The 21,322-nt window shown below is 41.6% G+C and overlaps 1 protein-coding gene across 2 annotated transcripts; it reads left to right on the top strand.

Annotated features, from left to right (window-relative positions):
• Positions 1 to 442: 442 nt before the first annotated feature.
• HRH4 (histamine receptor H4) lies at positions 443 to 21,039 on the top strand. Of its 2 annotated transcripts, none has more exons than XM_032293159.1 (3): positions 443 to 957; positions 9,196 to 9,359; positions 16,439 to 17,031. In XM_032293159.1, the coding sequence occupies exons 1-3, from the start codon at positions 765 to 767 to the stop codon at positions 16,454 to 16,456; spliced, it is 375 nt and encodes a 124-aa protein (XP_032149050.1). In that variant the 5' UTR covers positions 443 to 764; the 3' UTR covers positions 16,457 to 17,031. The 2 variants fall into 2 exon arrangements, with proteins under 2 accessions (XP_032149050.1, XP_032149049.1); XM_032293158.1 differs by lacking the exon at positions 16,439 to 17,031 and adding an exon at positions 19,606 to 21,039 and having other exon boundaries at positions 451 to 957.
• Positions 21,040 to 21,322: the final 283 nt, after the last annotated feature.

Below are 21,322 nucleotides of genomic sequence, written 5' to 3'. Positions count from 1 at the left end.
AACCATTGTCTAATTTTTTGGCTATTTCAGATGGGACAGTGAAATTCAGCCCCTGTTACTCCATGGTGTCCAGATGAGAATATTTAACTGAATCTACATGAGTTTTAAAAATGGCCGGGTGCAGTGGCTCATGCCTGTAATCCCAGCTCTTTGAGAGGCCAAGGTTGGTGGATCACTTTAGGTCAGGAGTTCAAGACCAGCCTGGTGAACATGGTAAAAACCCATCTCTATTAGAAATGTAAAAATTAGCTAGGTGTGGTGATGTGTGCCTTTAATCCCAGCTACTCAGGAGGCTGAGGCAGGAGAACTGTCTGAACCTGGGAGACAGAGGTTGCAATGAACCAATATTATGCCACCGCACTCCAGCCTGGGCAACAGAGCAAGACTCTGTCTCCAAAAAACAACAAAAACAACAAAAATGAACCTCACGCGAGTCCAATTTATTACCTATATATCTATTACATTTTATAGATATTATATAATTTTATTTTAATAATGGGAGATGAATGAATCACAGTAAGATGTTTAAGGTAAAACATTTCACTGTTTTTTGTAAGTACTTTTTCAGTATCAGTTAAAGGGAAACTGTTACCACAGTTTGCTTTATCAAGAATCAGGAAGTATTTTGAGATCAGCATTAGATTAAAACAGTGTTGTTTTGAGTAGAAGACTATATATTTTAGGTATCTGATTCGAAAACATACTTGTCGGAATTGTCTGGCTGGATTAATTTGCTAATTTGATCTTCTTCATCATTTGATGTGATGTCAGATACTAATAGCACAATTAACTCATCACTAAGTGCTCATATTACTTTAGCATTTTTTATGTCCTTACTAGCTTTTGCTATAATGCTAGGAAATGCTGTGGTTATTTTAGCTTTTGTGGTGGACAAAAACCTTAGACATCGAAGTAGTTACTTTTTTCTTAACTTGGCCATCTCTGACTTCTTTGTGGGTAAGTTTTATATCTTTATTTGAGACAATTTTTTCCAATTTTAATTTATTTCTAAAACCTGAAAGTAACTTTTGTTATTTCAGGGTACTGTGTACAACTGGGAAAAAATAAACAAAAAAAGTTGAAGTATTAAATTTTGGAAGGGGGCTATAAGGCACTGTAAGGGAACGTTATATATATGTAAATCAGTGCTATATGGGAATTTTTCAGCTGAAAACAGTTTATTTTCTTTTTATAGAATAAAGATAAGTTCAGAATAGCCCCAAAATTGTTTTAATGTAAGAGCTACTTGTTTCTGGTGCTATTTTCCTTGTATATTTAGACTTGTAAGTATTCCTCTGTAAGTAAATATCATTTTCTCAGTATCACAGTGTTGGAGTAATAAGAAATTATGTATATGCTAGTAACCAGTACAATCAGAACATGGAATATTCAAATCAATTAAATAATATGGTCAATAGTATTAATTTAATGATATGGTATACAATTTTGTAAAATATACCCAGCCGTAAACTATCTTGCATATATCATAGCATTATATAATTTTTAAGAGCCCATAGAAATCAAATCAATCGTTCTTTGGAAATATGCACTATATAATTTTTCACTGCCTGATGATGATTATTTTTAAACAATGCTAATCATAATAAGTAGATGTGCAGAAATGTCAGCTGATTAGGTTGTTTTATAGGAGTTTCTAGTATAATTTAATCTGGCATATTCAGATTATTTTTGTTTATAGCTACATAAGGTTTACATTTATGTTAAAATGAAATAAACACATAAAATACTTAGTTCATTTCCTGGAACACAATGGTTACTCAATAAGTGTTACTTCCCTATTTTTTTTTTTTTTTTTTAATTTATCTGCAGATACGGGTCAACCCCCATCTAGGTCACAAATGTTAGTGTAGTATCTACAATGTGTACTAAGTACTGCTAGGTATGCAAACACTATTAGGTAATCAAGGAATCTATTGAAGATTAGGTTAGTCTCTTCCAGTAAAGTTTTGATGTAGAACAGTAGACAAGAGACATTCAGAAATGACTATAGCAGCATAGAGTAACATGAGACCCCAAGAAGACCTAATGAGTGCTATGGTCACTTGGAGGAAGGATAAAGCACGTTTAGTTATCAAACAATGGCATTTAACATGAACTTTGAAGGATGGATAGAATTTCCATAGGCAGTGATAGGGCAGAGAGGAGTATTCCAAGAATGAGCAAAGGCATGCTAGTAAAAAATCATTGTGCTTATCTTCCTAAGGGAGAGCTTGGAGCTGGCTGGTGTGCAGATGGGTGCAAGGGGACAGTAGAGATGAAGTTGAAGTCTATACAGTGAGGGCCTTAAATACCAGGGTGAGAGTGGAGTGGAGTTTATTCAGCAGGCCATGTGGAGGATTTTAAGGATTTTAAAACAGGTGAGTGGTTGAAAGGATCAGAGCTTTACTTTAGAGGCATCGGAAGAGCCATAGGAAGTGGGGAAACTGGAGTGTGGGGTGGCATGGTTTCAGAGATGGTCCTGCAGCAATTTGGCAGAAATCATGCAGTTAGAACCTGCGCTAGGATGATTGGAAAGGAGGGCCCGCAGGCAGAGCGGCTAAGGGTGGGGTTGGGCAGGAAAAGAGAAATCTGAGTTCAAGACTGGGCTTCTGAGACTAGGAATAGTATGGCACTCTTCAAAGAAACAGGAAGCATTTGGGTAGGGCAGCTATGTTTCTGATGTTGCATTGAAAGTTCTGGAGAAAAATTCTAGTTGAGGAGATTGATTTAGGAGTCATGGCATAGAAATGACAGATAAAGGCAGCTAACCCTTAAAGAAGTATTGAAAAAATGTAACATCTCCCCGTTTGTTTCCTCAGTTCTGTTCCTTCAGGTAAACATCTGCTGCTTGAATTAAATCCTTCCACATCATTCTCTATGCTCCCATAAACATGTACAAATATACAAGTTTATTTATGTGAACATAGAGAAGGTTCCACTATAAATATATGTATCCCTTGCTTCTTCCTTCTTCACAGAATCCTATGACTTTCAGATGACAGTCAGCACTTAAAATAGATGATATGTTTTTACTAATCCACAGGGAGTGAGGCCCTGACTGCCCCAGTTTTAGGGAGGGACGGGTGAGAGAGCCTGAGCCCTGAAACTTTTGAATAAAGATGGTTCTATGGCTGGGCTTGGTGGCTCACACTTGTAATCCTAGCATTTTAGGAGGCCAAGGTTGGTGGATCACCTGAAGTTAGGAGTTTGAGACCAGCCTGACCAACATGAAGAAACCCCATCTCTACTAAAAATACAAAATTAGCCAGGCATGGTGGCGCATGCCTGTAATCCCAGCTATTCAGGAGGCTGAGGCAGGAGAATAGCTTGAACCTAGGAGGCGGAGGTTGCTGAGAACTGAGATCGTGCCATTGCATTCCAGCCTGGGCAACAAGAGCGAAACTCTGTCTCAAAAAAAAAAAAAAAAAAAAAAAAGATTGTTCTAGATCAAAATGTCTCCATGTCTGGCCCAAGGCCAGCATCATGGCAGTCCCACCCTCAAAGGCTTGAGCTTATCTTTGGGAAATGACCCTGCAGATGTAGTTATTCAGCAGTCATGGTGGTCTCCTCCATCAGCAGGTGGGTGAGGAAATAATTCAGATAATTTCTTTTGCTCCTGATTAAAGGAGTCGGGTGCAGGTCAGGTCAGAGTCTCCATTCATCTGCCAGCCTCATCCCTCACATCTCTCCCACCTGGTGCCAGCTTCATCCAGAGGTCTGTATATTTAACGCAGGGCTCATCATGACACAGTCCCTGGGAGCTTTTTGTAACAGGATGTAAGTTTTCTGCCAATGCTGTTCTTTCTCTTTTGCCATGCTTGGAAGTGAACCTTTCGTCTCTGAGCCTGGAAGAAGGCATGGAGGTGGTGAGCATGCAGGGCAGAACTCATAAGAGGTTTTCTGCAACTGTAAGCCATTGATTCTTAACATTTAGGGTTGTGAGATCCCGTGCTCCAGAGCCATGTGACAATGGCAGGGCAGATTAGAACCTCACATGTGGTTGATACTGTGGCCTTTCTTTCTGATCGTCCTCTTCTCCCACGTTTCAGAACTGGCCCTCTGCGGAGAATCTAAATTTGTGGCACCCAAATTGCTAGCTTCTCAGGCTGAATTTATTGTTGAAAACAAAGATTTATTGAGGAAACATTCTAGTACTAGCTATACCAGATGATACATAAATAACACCTCATCTGTACACTATTCTGAGAAACACATACTATCTATATCTACATCAATATCTCTGAAAGTGTTATCATGTGACCAGTGTTTCCATTTATGGGTAGCTTCTTCTCATCTACATGTGCTGGCATTTGTGGCCTACGTGACCATGTGACAGATGTCTGGATAGGTTCTTCAGGGGATAAAGGTGGTTGCTGCTATCAGAGCCTGAACCAAATGTTCAGGAGGGCAAAGTTTATCTTGATATCTCTATGCCCGAGTTCAGGACTCTTTCCTGGCCTTCTGCATTCATCTGCTCAGGCTGCTGTAACAAAATACCCTAGACTGGGCGGCTTAAACAACTGACATTTACTTTCTCACAGTTCTGGAGCGGGGGGCATTTCAAGATTCTGGCCAATTTTCGTTCCTGATGAGGGCTCTCTTTCTGGCTTGCAGATGGCTGCCCTCTACCTGCGCCCTCAGGAGGCCTTTCTCTGAGTGTGCAAAGAAAGAGAGAGAGCGAGCTCTCTGCTATCTCTTCCTATAAGGACACCATTGGATCAGGGCCCTACTCTTCTTAACTTTTTTACCTTTAATTTTTTCCTTAAAGATCTTAGTTCCAAATGTAGCCACATGAGGGGTTAAGGCTCCAACATGTGAATTTGGGTACATACACGTTCAGGCCATAACACCCTCTGTGCACTCACCGTGATCCACACATTCCTCTGGTGGCCCAAAAGATTTACTTGGCATTTTAACTCCTCCCACTTAATTGCCATTTTCTTGTGGAAGATGTAGCTACTTAGCTGGTTTAGAAAGAAGGGACAATACCAGATGGGTGGCAATTTTAGAGCAAACTGGTCTTCCCCATCCTTATCTATTTGTTCATCCAACAATCATTTATTTTAAAGTAGGCACTTTCTGAGGTACTGGGGATAGAGCAGTAAAAATACAGGTGGAAATGCCTGCCCTCGTGATGCTTCTATTTCTACCGGGAGCAGGGGCATGGAGACAGACAATAAACAAGGAAAATAATTAAGTCAAATTATATAGTATTCTAGAGGTTGATAATTGCTACTGAAAAAAATGCAGAGATGAAGGAGAGGGAGTGTATTGGGGGTGGGGCTGCAATTTTAAACCTTGGAGCTAGAATTTGCTGAGAAAGACACACTTAAAGGCCAGGAGCTGTGGCTCACATGTGTAATCCCAGCACTTTGGAAGGCCAAGGCTGGTGGATCACTTGAGGCCAGGAGTTTGAGACCAGCCTGGCCAATATGATGAAACTCTTATCTCTACTAAAAATACACAAATTAATTGGGCATGATGGCACATGCCTGAAATCCCAGCTACTCAGGAGGCTAAGGCAGGAGAATCACTTGAACCCAGGAGGTGGAGTGCTACTGTACTCCAGCCTGGGTGACAGAGCCAGACTGGACTGCCTCAAAAAATAAAACAAAACAAAGCGAAAAAGAAAGACATTCGAGCAAACAGAAGGTGCCCTTGGGGGAAGAGCATTTCATGCCAAGGAGCAGCAGGTGCACAGGATCTGAGGTGGAAGAGTGTGTGGCGCATTGGAGGCCAGAGGGACTGGGGTGGAGTGACTGAGGGGTGAGAAGTAGGAATGGGACTGGGAAAGTGGGGCATATGGTTTGTTTTCTTTCAGTTTTGTCTTAATCTATTCAAGAAACTGGCTCTTAGTTTTACTTATCAACTCCATTTGACCCAAAATCATAATTCCAGAATCGAAGGTGTAGAAACACTTTGGAGTAGGTATATCGGAGGAATGCTTTTTTTGCAACTTCTTTGGAATGAGCCACAGACATCTCTGTTGCTCAACCAGACAGAGGAAATGTGCATTACACAGGTAGAGAAGCATTACAGAGAACGCAGGGTGACAGCACAGCGCGGGGGTTATGAAAATCAAAGGAATACCCCAGAGCCTGTCTCCAGCCAACCACTGTTTCCAGCAGCTCCTACGCTTTCAAACACACCCTTCCTCTTTGGTGTAAATCAGAAAGCGTGTGACAAAGAGCATTTACCTCCCCCCTCTCCCCTCACCTCTCAGTCACTGGTGTCTAGAATGCATGACTGGCATCTCTCTTCTTTTTCATTTCTGTGGAAGAAATGAGTGCCAGTGTAGAAAATCCTCATGTTGAGAACATTGAAAAGCACAACCGTGGGCTAAAATATAACAAATGTCTCTGTTTGGTGGATACTTTTATTTCCTTCAGTGCAGATCAGCTTAGATTAACAATTAAAATGCCTATAGTCTCAGTTTTCAAACTGCTAGTCTTGACCCATTATTGGTGACCTACGTTATTTTATTTATTTATGTGTTTATGTATGTATGTATGTATGTATGTATTTATTTATTTTTAAGGCAGGGTCTCACTCTGTCACCAAGGCTGGAGTGCAGTGGCGTGATCATGGCTCACTCCAGCCTTGACCTCCCTTGCTCAAGTGATCCTCCTGCCTCAACCTCCTGATTAGCTGGGACTACAGGCATGTGCCACTATGTCCAGCTAATTTTTGTATTTTTTTCTTTGTAGAAATGGGTTTTTTTCCATGTTGCCCAGTCTGGTTTCAAACTCCTGGGCTCAAGTGATCTACCTGCCTCAACCTTCCAAGGTGCCGGGATTACAGGCATAAGCCACCAAGCTCAGCTCATGACCTATTTTATACCATAGACATACACACACTCACCCTGGAGGAGATGAAAGGCACCCTGAGGAAGTTTACTTATCATTGAAAATATAATTGAAACATGAAACAAACAGGTTATTTGAACTACATATAAGAATTGACCACGCAACTCTTCATCTCTACGGGGTCTTGTCTTTCGTCTTTGTATGTAAACCTAGGGACAGAATAGTAGGGTTTATTTAGCACTACCTTCCACTGGTTCTGAAACCATGCCATTATAGCCTCATGTGGTCTTATTTTTGAAGAATGCAGGCTTTCCTTCTTCCTTTCCTTTTCCTTTATCTTTGTTATTATTCTTAATGATAGACTAATTTGGTTGTCATATGAAAAAATGGGAATTCCTGGAAGTGCCTGATACATTTGAAGAAACTCAACAAAATAAGATTTAATCTGAGTTTCCACCTAATAGATCATATTCTCAGCAACTAATCACACCTTTGTGAAATGCCAATGCAATTAAAAAACCCTAAAAGCTAAAGGAAAAGGAACCTCGTTTTGTCACTTGTCACTTAAGCAGTTTCTGCACTGACCTGAATCACTGTGGTAGAGCTTATCTATTTGTTCATGCAGTGAAGAGTCATAGGTAAAGTTAGAGGTTCCAAAATCGCATTGCCTGGTTTAACATAAATCTTCTCCACTTGCTAAGTGAGAGGACCTTGGTCTAATTGTCTCTTTTCTGAGCTTCAGGTTCTTTAAGTGTTATCTCAGCATGGTCCCTTCCTCACAAAGTTTCTACGAAGAGGAAATGAGGTGACACTTGCAATGCACACAGCACAGGGCCTGCCATATGGTAATTGTGCAAAACATATTGGCTGTTATGAATTTAAGTTAAATGTACAAGTCATTGGCCAACTCTAGAGGTTGCAGGAGACATTGATTTGTGAGATGGCCCTAATCCTCAGAAGAGGCAGACTCAAAAGATGACCATGATATAAAAGTAGAAGTAATTAATGTATGAGAGAGGGAAAGATGAGCAAAGGACCAGGAAAGTGCAGAGGACAGAGGGGTCACTTCTGCTGAGGAAGCCCCCAGAAAGAGGACATGGAGGAGGTCACTTTTTGGTTTTAGTGAAAAATGAGAAGGAAATGAATTGACTATTTATTTTCTATTTTTATTTTTTTGAGACAGGGTCTCACTCTGTCATCCAGGATGCAGTGCAGTGGTGCAATCTCAACTCACTGCAACCTCCATCTCCTGGGTTCAAGTGATTCTCCTGCCTCAGCCTCCTGAATAGCTGGGATTATTGGTGTGTGCCACCATGTCCGCCTAATTTTTGTATTTTTAGTAGAGACTGGGTTTCACCATGTTGGGCAGGCTGGTCTTGAACTCCTGACCTTGGGTGATCCACCTACCTCAGCCTCCCAAAGGCTGAGCCACCGTGCCCGGCCTGAATTGACTTTTTAGTAGAAGACAGATGGACATTTTAGGAACAAAGAATGACGATGGCAAAGAAAAAAGGGATGTGAAAATGTGCAATGTGTTTGAGGGAAGGGTGGTCCATCCTGTTTGGGTTAGAGCATGAAAAAATAAACATGATTTATGCTGCCTATGGCTGGAAATACAACACCTGTACTTAATTTGGAAAGTAGAAAGGAGCCATTGAAAGTACAGTCGCCCCTTGGTGTCCATGGGGGGTTTGTTCCAGGACTCCCCTTAGATAGCAGAATCCAAGAAAACTGAAGTCCCTGATATAAAATGCTGTAGTAGTTGCATGTAACCTATGCACATCCTTCTGTCTACTTTATTATTATTTGTTATTATTTTTAATAATAAAGATGGGGTTTCACCATGTCGACCAGGCCAGGATCGAACTCCTGGTCTCAAGTGATCCACCCACCTTGGTCTCCCAAAGTGCTGGGATTACAGGAGTGATCCACCACTCCTGGCCCCTCCCATATACTTTAAATCATCTATAGATTACATATAATACCAAAGACAATGTGAGTGCTATGTAAATAGTTGTTATACTGGGTTGTTTAGAGAATAATGACCAGAAGTCATTACCATTACTCAAAGCCTGTCCATGTCCAGTACAGATGCAGTTTTTATCCAAATATTTTCTCTTTGTGATTGGTTGAATCTACAGATGTAGAATCCACAGATAAGGGAGGCCAACTGTACAATGTTCATGACCCTTCTTAGAAAAATGGCATTTAAGGAATGTGTAGAAAATCTGTCCTGAGCTGCTTGATGAAATACCATGAATTTGTAAATTAGAACCAAACCATTTGTAGCGAATTCAGATATGTCATGGTGTTGTGTCACCATTAAAACATGCCCCTTTGTGTTCATTGATCTGCACTAATTTTTTACTCTTCTGTTTTTCCTGTGCAGGTGTGATCTCCATTCCTTTGTACATCCCTCACACAGTGTTCGAATGGGATTTTGGAAAGGAAATCTGTGTATTCTGGCTCACTACTGACTATCTTTTATGTACAGCATCTGTGTATAACATTGTCCTCATCAGCTATGATCGATATCTGTCAGTCTCAAACGCTGTAAGTCAAAACATTAATTTATCCCCCTTTGAAGATTATGTAAATGTACATGTTGGATTCCCAAGCAAAAATTCTTTTAAGCCTAATTTTTAATTTAATTGACAGACCTTGGAGGAGCCCTTTCCTTGGAGGAGCCCTCTCCTCTACTCAGTAGATATACTGAGACCTGAATATATTCCTTGGAATGGAACTTGGAGGGCAGTAGAAAGAACCCCAGACTTTGAAGTGTGATGAGAAAATCAATTCTGAATGGCCAAAGGAAAAGACAGTATACAGGGAAGCTACAGTTTACACAGTGGGACCAGCCAGAAAGATCAAGTCCTCATGCCATTTAGAACCCATGCCCAGGAAGCCAGAACTCACTCAAGATTTGGAATAGCCTCATCTATGAGTTAGTGGAAATTCTTAAGTCAGCTAAATTTCTCAGCAATGGAACAAAGGAGAAAATAAGGTTGAAGTACGGACGAGGGGGGCACAGAAATATGGGGCAGTGATCTAAAACCTTTGAGGCCTATGTGGGAAACTTCCTTCACTCCCATCTCAGGGACCCAACTCTTTGGGTGGCTACTGTGTGATAGGCATCTTTCTGAGTGCTGGGTTACAGAAGTGAATATGCAGAGTCTCTATTTTATCTTCTTTTGAACTTTTGTTTTGGGTTCAGGGGATATGTATTCAGGTTTGTTATAGGAATAAGCTGCATGTTGTGGCGGTTTTGGTGTAGAGAGTATTTTGTCAGTTGGGTAATGAGCATAGTATCTGATAGGCAGTCTTTTTTTTTTTTCCCCCATTTATTTATTTTATTGCATTTTAGGTTTTGGGGTACATGTGAAGAACATGCAAAATTATTGCATAGGAACACACATGGCAGTGTGATTTGCTGCCTTCTTCCCCATCACCTACATCTGACATTTCTCCCCTTGCTATCTCTCCCCAGCTTCCCACCCCCCACCCTCCCTCCCCTATTTCCCCACAACTGACCCCAGTGTGTAGTGCTCCCCTCCCTGTGTCCATGTGTTCTCATTGTTCAACACCCGCCTATGAGTGAGAACATGCGGTGTTTGATCTTCTGCTCTTCTGTCAGTTTGCTGAGAATGATGGTTTCCAGGTTCATCCATGTCCCTACAAAGGACACAAACTCATCGTTTTTGATGGCTGCATAATATTCCATGGTGTATATGTGCCACATTTTCCCTATCCAGTCTATCGTCGATGGGCATTTGGGTTGGTTCCAGGTCTTTGCTACTGTAAACAGTGCTGCAATGAACATTCGTGTGCACATGTCCTTATAGTAGAACGATTTGTAATCCTTTGGATATATACCCAGTAATGGGATTGCTGGGTCAAATGGAATTTCTATTTCTATGTCCTTGAGGAATCGCCACACTGTCTTCCACAATGGTTGCACTACTTTACACTCCCACCAACAGTGTAAAAGTGTTCCTATTTCTCCACATCCTCTCCAGCATCTGTTGTCTCCAGATTTTTTAATAATCGCCATTCTAACTGGCGTGAGATGGTATCTCAATGTAGTTTTGATTTGCATTTCTCTGATGACCAGTGATGATGAGCATTTTTTCATATGTTTGTTGGCTTCACGTATGTCTTCTTTTGTAAAGTATCTGTTCATATCCTTTGCCCACTTTTGAATGGGCTTGTTAGTTTTTTTCTTGTAAATCTGTTTTAGTTCTTTGTAAATTTTGGATATCAGCCCTTTGTCAGATGGGTAAACTGCAAAAATTTTTTCCCAATCTGTTGGTTGCCGATTCACTCTAATGATTGTTTCTTTTGCTGTGCAGAAGCTGTGGAGTTTGATTAGGTCTCATTTGTCTATTCTGGCTTTTGTTGTCAATGCTTTTGGTGTTTTGGTCATGAAGTCCTTGCCTACACCTATGTCCCGAATGGTTTTGCCTAGATTTTCTTCTAGGGTTTTTATGGTGTTAGGTCTTATGTTTAAGTCTTTAATCCATCTGGAGTTAATTTTAGTGTAAGGTGTCAGGAAGGGGTCCAGTTTCTGCTTTCTGCACATGGCTAGCCAGCTTTCCCAACACCATTTATTGAACAGGGAATCCTTTCCCCATTGCTTGTTTTTGACTGGTTTGTCAAAGATCAGATGGTTGTAGATATGTTGTGTTGCCTCCGAGACCTCTGTTCTGTTCCATTGGTCTATATCTCTGTTTTGGTACCAGTACCATGCTGTTTTGATTACTGTAGCCTTGTAGTATAGTTTGAAGTCTGGTAGTGTGATGCCCCCCGCTTTGTTCTTTTTGCTTAGAATTGACTTGGCTATGCGGGCTCTCTTTTGGTTCCATATGAAGTTTAAGGTGGTTTTTTCCAGTTCTGCGAAGAAGGTCATTGGTAGCTTGATGGGGATAGCATTGAATCTGTAAATTACTTTGGGCAGTATGGCCATTTTCACGATATTGATTCTTCCTAACCATGAACATGGAATGTTTCTCCATCTGTTTGTGTCCTCTCTTATTTCGTTGAGCAGTGGCTTGTAGTTCTCCTTGAAGAGGTCCTTTACATTCCTTGTTAGTTGTATTCCTAGGTATTTTATTCTCTTTGTGGCAATTGTGAATGGAAGTTTGTTCTTGATTTGGCTCTCTTTAAGTCTGTTATTGGTGTATAGGAATGCATTTGATTTTTGCACATTGATTTTGTATCCTGAGACTTTGCTGAACTTGCTTATCAGTTTCAGGAGGTTTGGGGCTGAGACGATGGGGTCTTCTAGATATACAATCATGTCGTCTGCAAATAGAGACAGTTTGACTTCCTCCTTTCCTATTTGAATACCCTTTATTTCTTTTTCTTTCCTGATTGCTCTGGCTAGAACTTCTAATACTATATTGAATAGCAGTGGTGAGAGCGGGCATCCTTGCCTGGTGCCACATTTCAAGGGAAATGCTTCCAGTTTTTGCCCATTCAGTATGATATTGGCTGTTGGTTTGTCATAAATAGCTTTTATTGTTTTGAGATACATTCCATCGATACCTAGCTTATTGAGGGTTTTTAGCATAAAGGGCTGTTGAATTTTGTCAAAGGCCTTCTCTGCATCAATTGAGATAATCATGTGGTTTTTGTCTTTGGTTCTGTTTATGTGGTGAATTACGTTTCTAGACCTGCGTATGTTGAACCAGCCTTGCATCCCCGGGATGAAGCCTACTTGATCATGGTGGATAAGCTTTTTGATGTGCTGTTGCAATCGGCTTGTCAGTATTTTATTGAAGATTTTTGCATCTATGTTCATCATGGATATTGGCCTGAAGTTTTCTTTTCTTGTTGAGTCTCTGCCGGGTTTTGGAATCAGGATGATGTTAGTGTCATAAAATGATTTGGGAAGAATTCCCTCTTTTTGTATTGTTTGGAATAGTTTCAGAAGAAATGGTACCAGCTCCTCTTTGTATGTCTGGTAGAATTCAGCTGTGAACCCATCTGGACCTGGGCTTTTTTTGGGTGGTAAGCTCTTAATTGCTGGATAGGCAGTCTTTTTAATCCTCTTCCTCCTCCGACCCAGCACCCTCAGGTAGGCCCCAGTATCTGTTGTTTCTTTTTTGTGTGAGTCTCTATTTTTGACGAGCATAGTCATCTACGTGAAGGTAGATCCAGGAACACGTGGGTTCAGTACAATGAACCAAATGCTGTGCTGCGAGCCTTGAGAGGACAGTGACAACTCTAGCCTGGGAGGATTGTGCAGCTGGAGGTTGACAGGATCAGAAAGTGTATTAGATCAGGCAAAGGTAAACTACTGTGACAAATTGACTCTAAAATGTGGAGGCTTAAGCAAGATAAAATTTATTTTTCTCTCACACAACAGTCCATGAAAGGGTGCATTCTCTGCTCTAGGAACTCATCCAGGAACCTTGCTGACAGGTGGCTCTGCACCTTCTAGGGCAGGGACTGGCAAACCTTCACTATAAAAAGCCAGATAGCAAATATTTTTGGCTTTGTAGGACCTACTGTTTCCATTGCAACTGCTCAAATGTACCATTGTATCCCCCAAACAGCCATAGATAATACATACAAAAAATGTACTTGGCTCTGTTTCAATAAAACTTTATTTACCCAGATAGGTGGTGGGCCACATTTGTTACTCTGTCACCCAGGCTGGAATGCAATGGCATGATCTTGGCTCACTGCAACCTCTGCCTCCCAGGTTCAAGTGATCCTCCTGCCTCAGCCTCCTGAGTAGCTGAGATTATAGGTGAGCACCATCACACCTGGCTAATTTTTGTATTTTTAGTAGAGATGGGGTTTCAGTGTGTTGGCCAGGCTGATGTCATACTCCTGACCAGATGATCCGCCTGCCTCTGCCTCCCAAAGTGCTGGGGTTACAGGCATGAGCCACTGCATCTAGCCCATATTTGTTTCATGGACGGTAGTTTTCTGGCCTCTGCTTTAGGCCATTCTCCTCCTCTGCATGGTCAAAGTCAGGTTGTTGTCATACTAGGTTCTGGACAGGAAGGGGAAAGGGAAGAAGTTCAGAGCAAGTGATTTTTCTTTTAACCAAATAGTGCAGAGTCACACAGTCATTTCCACTTACATTTAATTGGTGAAACTTAGTCACATGGTCCCATCTTGCCACAAAGGAAGCTGGGAAACTCAAGTTGAGCCACCACATAGTCAGGAAGGAGGAGAGAATGGATGTGGGAGGGCAGCCAGCTATGTCTCCCCTTAGCATTGGGTACTTCACTGGTGCCAGGGTCCACTGCAGTTTGTATTGTATGCAGAGAGCGCAGATCAGCTTAGATTAACAATTCAAATGCCTAAAGTCTTATATTTTTCAAACTGCTAGCCTTGACCCATTATTGATTTATGAAATCAGTTTAGTGGGTTTTGACCTTTGTTTTCAGTGAAAAAATATGGAATGAAACAGAATAGAACAGTTGAGCATGGTGGCTCACACCTGTAATCCCAGCACTTTGGAAGGCCAAGGTGGGTGGATATCTTGAGGTCAGGAGTTGGAGACTAGCCTGGTCAATAGGTGAAACCCCATCTCTACTAAAAATTCAAAAAAATTAGCCAGGCATGGTGGTGCTTGCCTACAATCCCAGCTACTTGGGAGGGTGAGGCAGGAGAATTGCTTGAACTTGGGAGGTGGAGGTTGCAGTCAGCTGAGATTGCACCATTGCATTCCAGCCTGGGTGTCACAGCAAGACTCCATCTCAAAAAAAGAAAAAAAAAATGGAATAGAACAAAATAAAAAATTAGAAGACATCAGAGTATCTTGTACATAAGAAAAGGAAATACTGTTTTATGAATACTTCCATCTGTGTGCTTGGTTATGATATATATTTTTTACTTTAGATCACAGTCAAGTGTTTGAAAAACAGTGCTCTAATTCAGAATCTTTCCCATTTGCACTTTACATTTTTTCCTTTCTTTCTGGGTTAACATTTCTTTTTAATCTCCACTGGATGTTCCTAGGGCTTCCTTATCTGGATGGCTCAGCTTTTGAATTTACTTTCAGGTTTGGGGGCAGAAAAGGGACAGCTTACCCAGCTGGGCAAAGTCCTTAGAGGTTACAGAGAGATGAGGGATGATGCCCAGAGGGAATTAGACTTTCTTTTTGTTTATTATTATTATTTTTAATTTTTATTTCTTTGAGACAGAAATAAAATTTCTTTGAAACAGAAATAAAATTTATTTCTCGCTCTTTCCCCCAGGCTGGAGTGCAGTGGCACAATCTCAGCTCACTGCAAACTCTGCCTCCTGGGTTCAAGCCATTCTCCTGCCTCAGCTTCCTGAGTAGATGAGATTATAGGTGCACACCACCACGCCCAGCAAATTTTTGTATTTTTAGTAGAGAAGAGGTTTTGCCATGTTGGCCAGGGTGATTTCTTTTGACCTCAAGTGATCCGCCTGCCTTGGCCTCCCGAAGTGCTAAGAATACAGGCGTGAGCCACCATGCCTGGCGTGTTTTTTGTTTTTAAATCCTAGTCTTGCCCCAAGGAATTCCCCTGGCAATTCAGGCTATAAACTTGATGAGGGATGGGTTGGCTAGATCCTGGGTCCCCTGTGCACAGCACAGAGTAGAATATATAGGGTTCCACAAATGAATGTATGGGTGCTGGCAGGGATGCTCAGGTAGGCCTTGTACCTCTGTTGGCGAATAGTTCAAATGCAGCCATGTGAAAACAGAAGGAAGACTTCAAAGACCACTGGGAGCCCAGAGGAAGCAGCAGTGGGGAAGCTGAACCCTTACTATAGCTGAAAGTAAGAAAGGGGAAAGGGATGGATGGCCTGGGAAATGGAAATCTGACAATAATTTGGAAAAGAAAAGCTCAGTGCAGGTAGAGCACATAATTACAGTCCTCAGAGAGGTTTTCTGGAGGGGCAGATTCCATGTGGCTGAAGTCAGAGTTGGGTGGGGAAGGAGAACAGCAGCTCTTCATGATAGCTGGAGGGAATGAGAATTAAAATGTACATAGAGGCTGGGCATGGTACACAGAGGTGGCTCACGCCTGTAATCCCAGGGCTTTGGAAGGCTGAGACTGGCAGATCACTTGAGGTCAGGAGTTCGAGATCAGCCTGCCCAACATGGCAAAACCCAGTCTGTACTAAAAATACAAAAATCAGCTGGGCTTGGTGGCGGGCACCTGTAACTTCAGCTACCCAGGAGGCTGAGGCAGGAATTTGAACCTAAAAGGTGGAGGCTGCAGTGAGCCGAAATTAGACTACTGCACTCCAGCCTGGGTGACAGAGAGAGACTCCGTCTCAAAAAAAAAAAAAAAAAAAAAAAGCCAGGCATGGTGGCTCATGCCTGGCATCCCAGCACGTTGGGAGGCTGAGGCAGGTGGATCACCTGAGGTTGGAAGTTCGAGACCAGCCTGACCAACATGGAGAAACCCCGTCTCTAATAAAAATACAAAATTAGCTGGGTGTGGTGGCACATGCCTGTAATCCCAGCTACTTGGGAGGCTGAGGCAGGAGAATTGCTTGAACCTGGGAAGTGGAGGTTGTGGTGAGACAAGATCATGCCATTGCACTCCAGCCTGAGCAATGAGAACGAAACTCCATCTCAAAAAAAAAATTGTACACAGAATTAAGGTAGTAAAAGAAGGGTATTTCTTCACTGGCAGGAGAAGAAAGAAACTTGACAGTAAAATCAAGACCACAGGAAATCCTGCCCTGGGAGGACTCGCTGGGACACGATGCTTGTTGCTAGGGCTACCATAACAAGACCACAAACGGGGTTGCTGAAAACAACAGGAATTTATTCTCTCCCATTTCTGAAGACTAGACATTTAAAATCAAGGTGCTGACAGAGCCATCCTTTCTTGGAAGGCTCTGGGACACCTTGTTCTGTGCCTGTCTTTAACTTCTGGTGTTGCCAGCAACCCCTGGCATTCCTTGGCTTATAGATGTGTTCCTCCAGTCTTTACCTCTGTTGTAATGTGGTGTTCTCTCCCTGGGTCTGTGTCTGTGTCTCTGTTTTCTCTTCTTATAAGGACATATTGGATAGAGTGACCCCTAATTCAGTATGAGCTCATCTTGATTACATCTGCAAACACCATATTTCCAAATAAGGCCACATTCACAGGTACTGAGGGGTTTAGGACATCACCATACCTTTTTGTAGGACACAATTTAACGCACAACAGGCATTTAGAATGGTCCTGAAATCCACCTCATTATTATCACCAACAAGTTCTAGTAGGCTGCTCAGCCTCTCGAAAAAAAACCCTGATTGACGGAAGGTATGGACATTTTATTGGGGTGGGGCAAAAAGTGGAGTAAGAGACAGTGTCCTGAATAATGGACATATTCTGTAGTGGGCAAGAACTAGGCCACTGCGGGATTTCAGGGACACCACTCCATGCAGCCTGAGTCCAGATTCAACCAATGCTTGAGCTGTCTATCTTTCAAACATGCTCCCTGGAGATGCGGAGATCAGCATCCTCTTCACAGCTCCTTGGCTGTCCATTATCTCAATTGACCTTATGCATAATGGAAGAGAGATCATTTTCCAACATATTGTGTTGTATCATTACCAAGGCTGAGCAGAGCAATTAGAAAACTAAACGCAGCTTTAGGACCATCTGGGTATTGTTACCATCTTCATAATCATTAGATTTAGTGCAAGAGATGTATTAATTAGTGGCACAGGAAGCAGAAGGCCAAAAAAAAAGTGTATCACATATGAGAGCTTGTGGTCAGCACCATAGGCATTTTAACTTAGCCTCAGAAAAACACAACAAACCCACCTCCCTATCGTTAAAAAAAAAAACAAACCTGTTTTAAATTATTAACTAGCTTTCTTTTACCTCCAGCCAATAGAGGTATGATCCAACAAAGCCTGTATGATCCAACAAAGAAAGCACGCTGGGCAATGTTGCACCCCTTTAAAACCACTGCAGAATGAGACTCAAACACTCACAGAAAAAATATGACACAAGAAATAGAAAAAGGGGGCATGCTCCAATTACATGGGTAGATCAGTGTTTTTCCCTGTGAGTGAGGAAATCAGAGAAACATGGAACATATGAGCTGAAAGGAACCTAATTTTTTTTTTTTTTTGAAACCTTACTAATTTAAATAAGGTTCAGAGAGGTTGTCTGTTCCAGGTTGCCTTAAAGAATTCCTTATCACTCATATACAGTGATTGGTCTTAGGTGTCTTTAGATTTAGAAGACATTATTAAAGATTTTAGGATTGACATAAGGATTTCGGATCCTGTCATCAGAGGGCAGTCCTCACTCATAGAATCTCATTATTCTTTATAGAAGCCTGTCCTTGTGACCAAATGGAGTTAGAATATTATTCATCCTTAAAAACGACAGTGGCACTAGCCACAGTCGTGTCTCTCAAAGTGTATAGCCATCACGGCTTTGACATTGTATTTTTCAGATGGAAACGCTTGCACAAAAAAGGGACGCGGGTGGGCTGGGTGAGCTCAAGTTTATTATCGCAGCATTTTGAGAGGCTGAGACACGAGGATCACTTGAATCTAGGCGTTTGAGACCAGCATGGGCAACATAGTGAGACACTGTCTCTACAAATTACAAAAAAATGTAGCCAGGTGTGGTGGTGTACATCTGTGGTCCTAGCCACTTGGGAGGCTGAAGCAGGAGGATGACTTGATCCTAGGCAGCCTAGGCACAGCTGCAGTGAGCTGTGATTGTGCCACTGCACTGCAGCCTGGGCAACAGGACAAGACCTTGTCACAAACAAAACAAACATCAGGAAGCAACTTGGTAATGCCTAATAGCAATGTGGTATTTATCTGCAGCTGGTTTAAAAATCTTTTTTGGGCTGGGTGTGGTGGCTCACACCTGTAATCCCAGCATTCTGGGAGGCTGAGGTGGGCAGATCACCTGAGGTCAGGAGTTTGAGACCAGCCTGGTCAACATGGTGAACAATCATCTCTACTAAAAATATAACAATTAGCCAGGTGTGGAGGCAGGCACCTGTAATCCCAGCTATTCAGGAGGCTGAGGCAGGAGAATTGCTTGAACCTGGGAGGCAGAGGTTGCAGTGAGCCGAGATCACACCATCGCACTCCAGCCTGGGTGACAAGTATGAAACTCCATCTAAATAAAATAAAATAAAATAAAAGTATTTTTTTCTGTGATTAATCTTCTTGGGAGTGATAAGAGTCCTCTCTCTTTTTGATTCCACCTTGAAGTCTCAGCAAAAACTACAGAGTAGATTCTTTCTGAATATTGGAATCAGATAAGGCAATGAATTTCAAACTTTTTTGACTGTGACTACCGTGAGAAATGCATTTGGCACTGTGATTCAGAGAAACAGCATTTCTCCTTACATATGTGTATCTCTGTTTCCAAAGATATATTGCTTTGTTTGATGAAACATCATCAAAAACACCTACCCTCACTATGTGTGATGCATTCTGATATCAACTACTCTATTTCATTAAAATGCTTCAGCCTGCAGATTGAGCAATACTGTGGGAAGGTGTGCCCAACTTCAGTTGTTTGATATTCATATTAGTGTCAATTAGGAAAAACTGCTTTCTTATTTTAGACATTGGCCTTGATATTTTCTATAGTATCAGAGATTTAACCTTAAGGTTACAGTCTTCTCCCCTGAAAACCATTAAGAAAGTTTGCATCTTGGCCCAGGCTCCACCGAAGTCGAACTGTCTGCCCTGGTCCACATTATGATACCCAGATTAGTTAATGTCTCCATCCTTGCACATCCCCGAAATTTCTAAGGGCCTATGAGATACTTTATACATTCAGTATGCATTTATTAAATTGAAAATAACTTGTTTGGTCTCTTCTAGGTTTCTTATAGAACTCAACACACTGGGATCTTGAAGATTGTCATTCTGATGGTGGCCGTTTGGGTGCTGGCCTTCTTAGTGAATGGGCCAGTGATTCTAGTTTCAGAGTCCTGGAAGAAAGAAGATAATGAATGTGAACCTGGATTTTTTTCAAAATGGTACATCCTTGCCATCACATCAGTCTTGGAATTCCTGATCCCAGTCACCTTAGTCGCTTATTTCAACATGAATATTTATTGGAGCCTGTGGAAGCGTGATCATCTCAGTAGGTGCCAAAGCCGTCCTGGACTGACCACTGTCTCTTCTAACATCTGTGGACACTCATTCAGAGGTAGACTATCTTCAAGGACATCTCTTCCTGCAGTGACAGAAGTGGCTGCATCCCTTCATTCAGAGAGACAGAGGAGAAAGAGCAGTCTTATGTTTTCCTTAAGAACCAAGATGAATAGCAATAGAATTGCTTCCAAAATGGGTTCCTTTTCGCAATCAGATTCTGTATCTCTTCACCAAAGGGAACATGTTGAACTGCTTAGAGCCAGGAGATTAGCCAAGTCCCTGGCCGTTCTCTTAGGGGTTTTTGCTGTTTGCTGGGCTCCGCACTCTCTGTTCACAATTGCTCTCTCATTTCACTCCTCAGCAACAGCTCCTAAATCAGTTTGGTACAAAATTGCATTTTGGCTTCAGTGGTTCAATTCCTTTGTCAATCCTCTTTTGTATCCATTGTGTCACAAGCGCTTTCAAAAGGCTTTCTTGAAAATATTTTGTATAAAAAAGCAACTTCCACCATCACCACACCGGTCAGTATCTTCTTAAAGACACTTTTCTCACTTCTGTAAACTTTAGTCTTAATCTCACCAAAAGGAATTGGATCTGACCTTTATCTTATCCTTTCCATTCTACCAACAAATCTGTACTTTGAAGTCAATGGAAAATTACTCCAGTGAATAATAGCAGTATAATGAATTGACAATATTTTTGTAAACTTGTGGCCATAATAGTACTATGTTGTTCTTAGTCATCACCTCTTCCTTATCTTTTAGATGTTAATATCATGTTGACTACAAAAAAAATCCCCAAAAATCCAGTTTTTGTTTTCTATGTTCCATGTATAATACAGTCTTAAGTGAGTTTCTCTTTTTTATTTTGTAGTAATAGAAACTTATCCAGTTTGAAAATCTTTCCCTAAAGCATGCACTAGGAAAAAGAGCCTCCTGGCTGGGACTGCCCAACTCTCTTCTGATCAGTGGGTGGGCGAGGTGGGGTTTGAGCTGGCAAGGGCAGGGAACAGGAATATGCCCAAGTGAGCTCCTGTGTGTTTCCAGATTTCATATTCCTAATTCCAGGAAGGGAGAAAGCATAGTGTGGGAGAGGAAAGAGCTGATGACTGCCGCTCTCAAAGGTCCTCAGTAAAATTATTTTGGAGGCACTGGTGGTCACAGGATCAGAAAGCAAGGGATAGACAATGGTCACCAATGGTTGAAAGTACAGCTTGTCTCTTTTCTTCCTGTTCTCTTCTTCCAGCTTCCACATCAGCTTCTTTTTGTTAGAAAATATGGAAGAGGAAGGCTAAGAGATGGTGAAGGGACTACATGATTAAACTAGACAGACCTGGTATACAGTCACTGAACTAGTAGATGTCAATAATAATTATTTTTAAAAATGTTTATTTAAGAGACTGTCTTGCTCTGTCTCCCAGGCTGGAGTGTAGTAATGCAAT

This window comes from Sapajus apella, unplaced genomic scaffold (assembly GCF_009761245.1).
Source record: "Sapajus apella isolate SASKATOON/1434 unplaced genomic scaffold, GSC_monkey_1.0 scaffold29, whole genome shotgun sequence".
Classification (NCBI taxonomy): Eukaryota; Metazoa; Chordata; class Mammalia; order Primates; family Cebidae; genus Sapajus; species Sapajus apella.
This window is presented reverse-complemented; position numbering and strand designations above follow the sequence as displayed.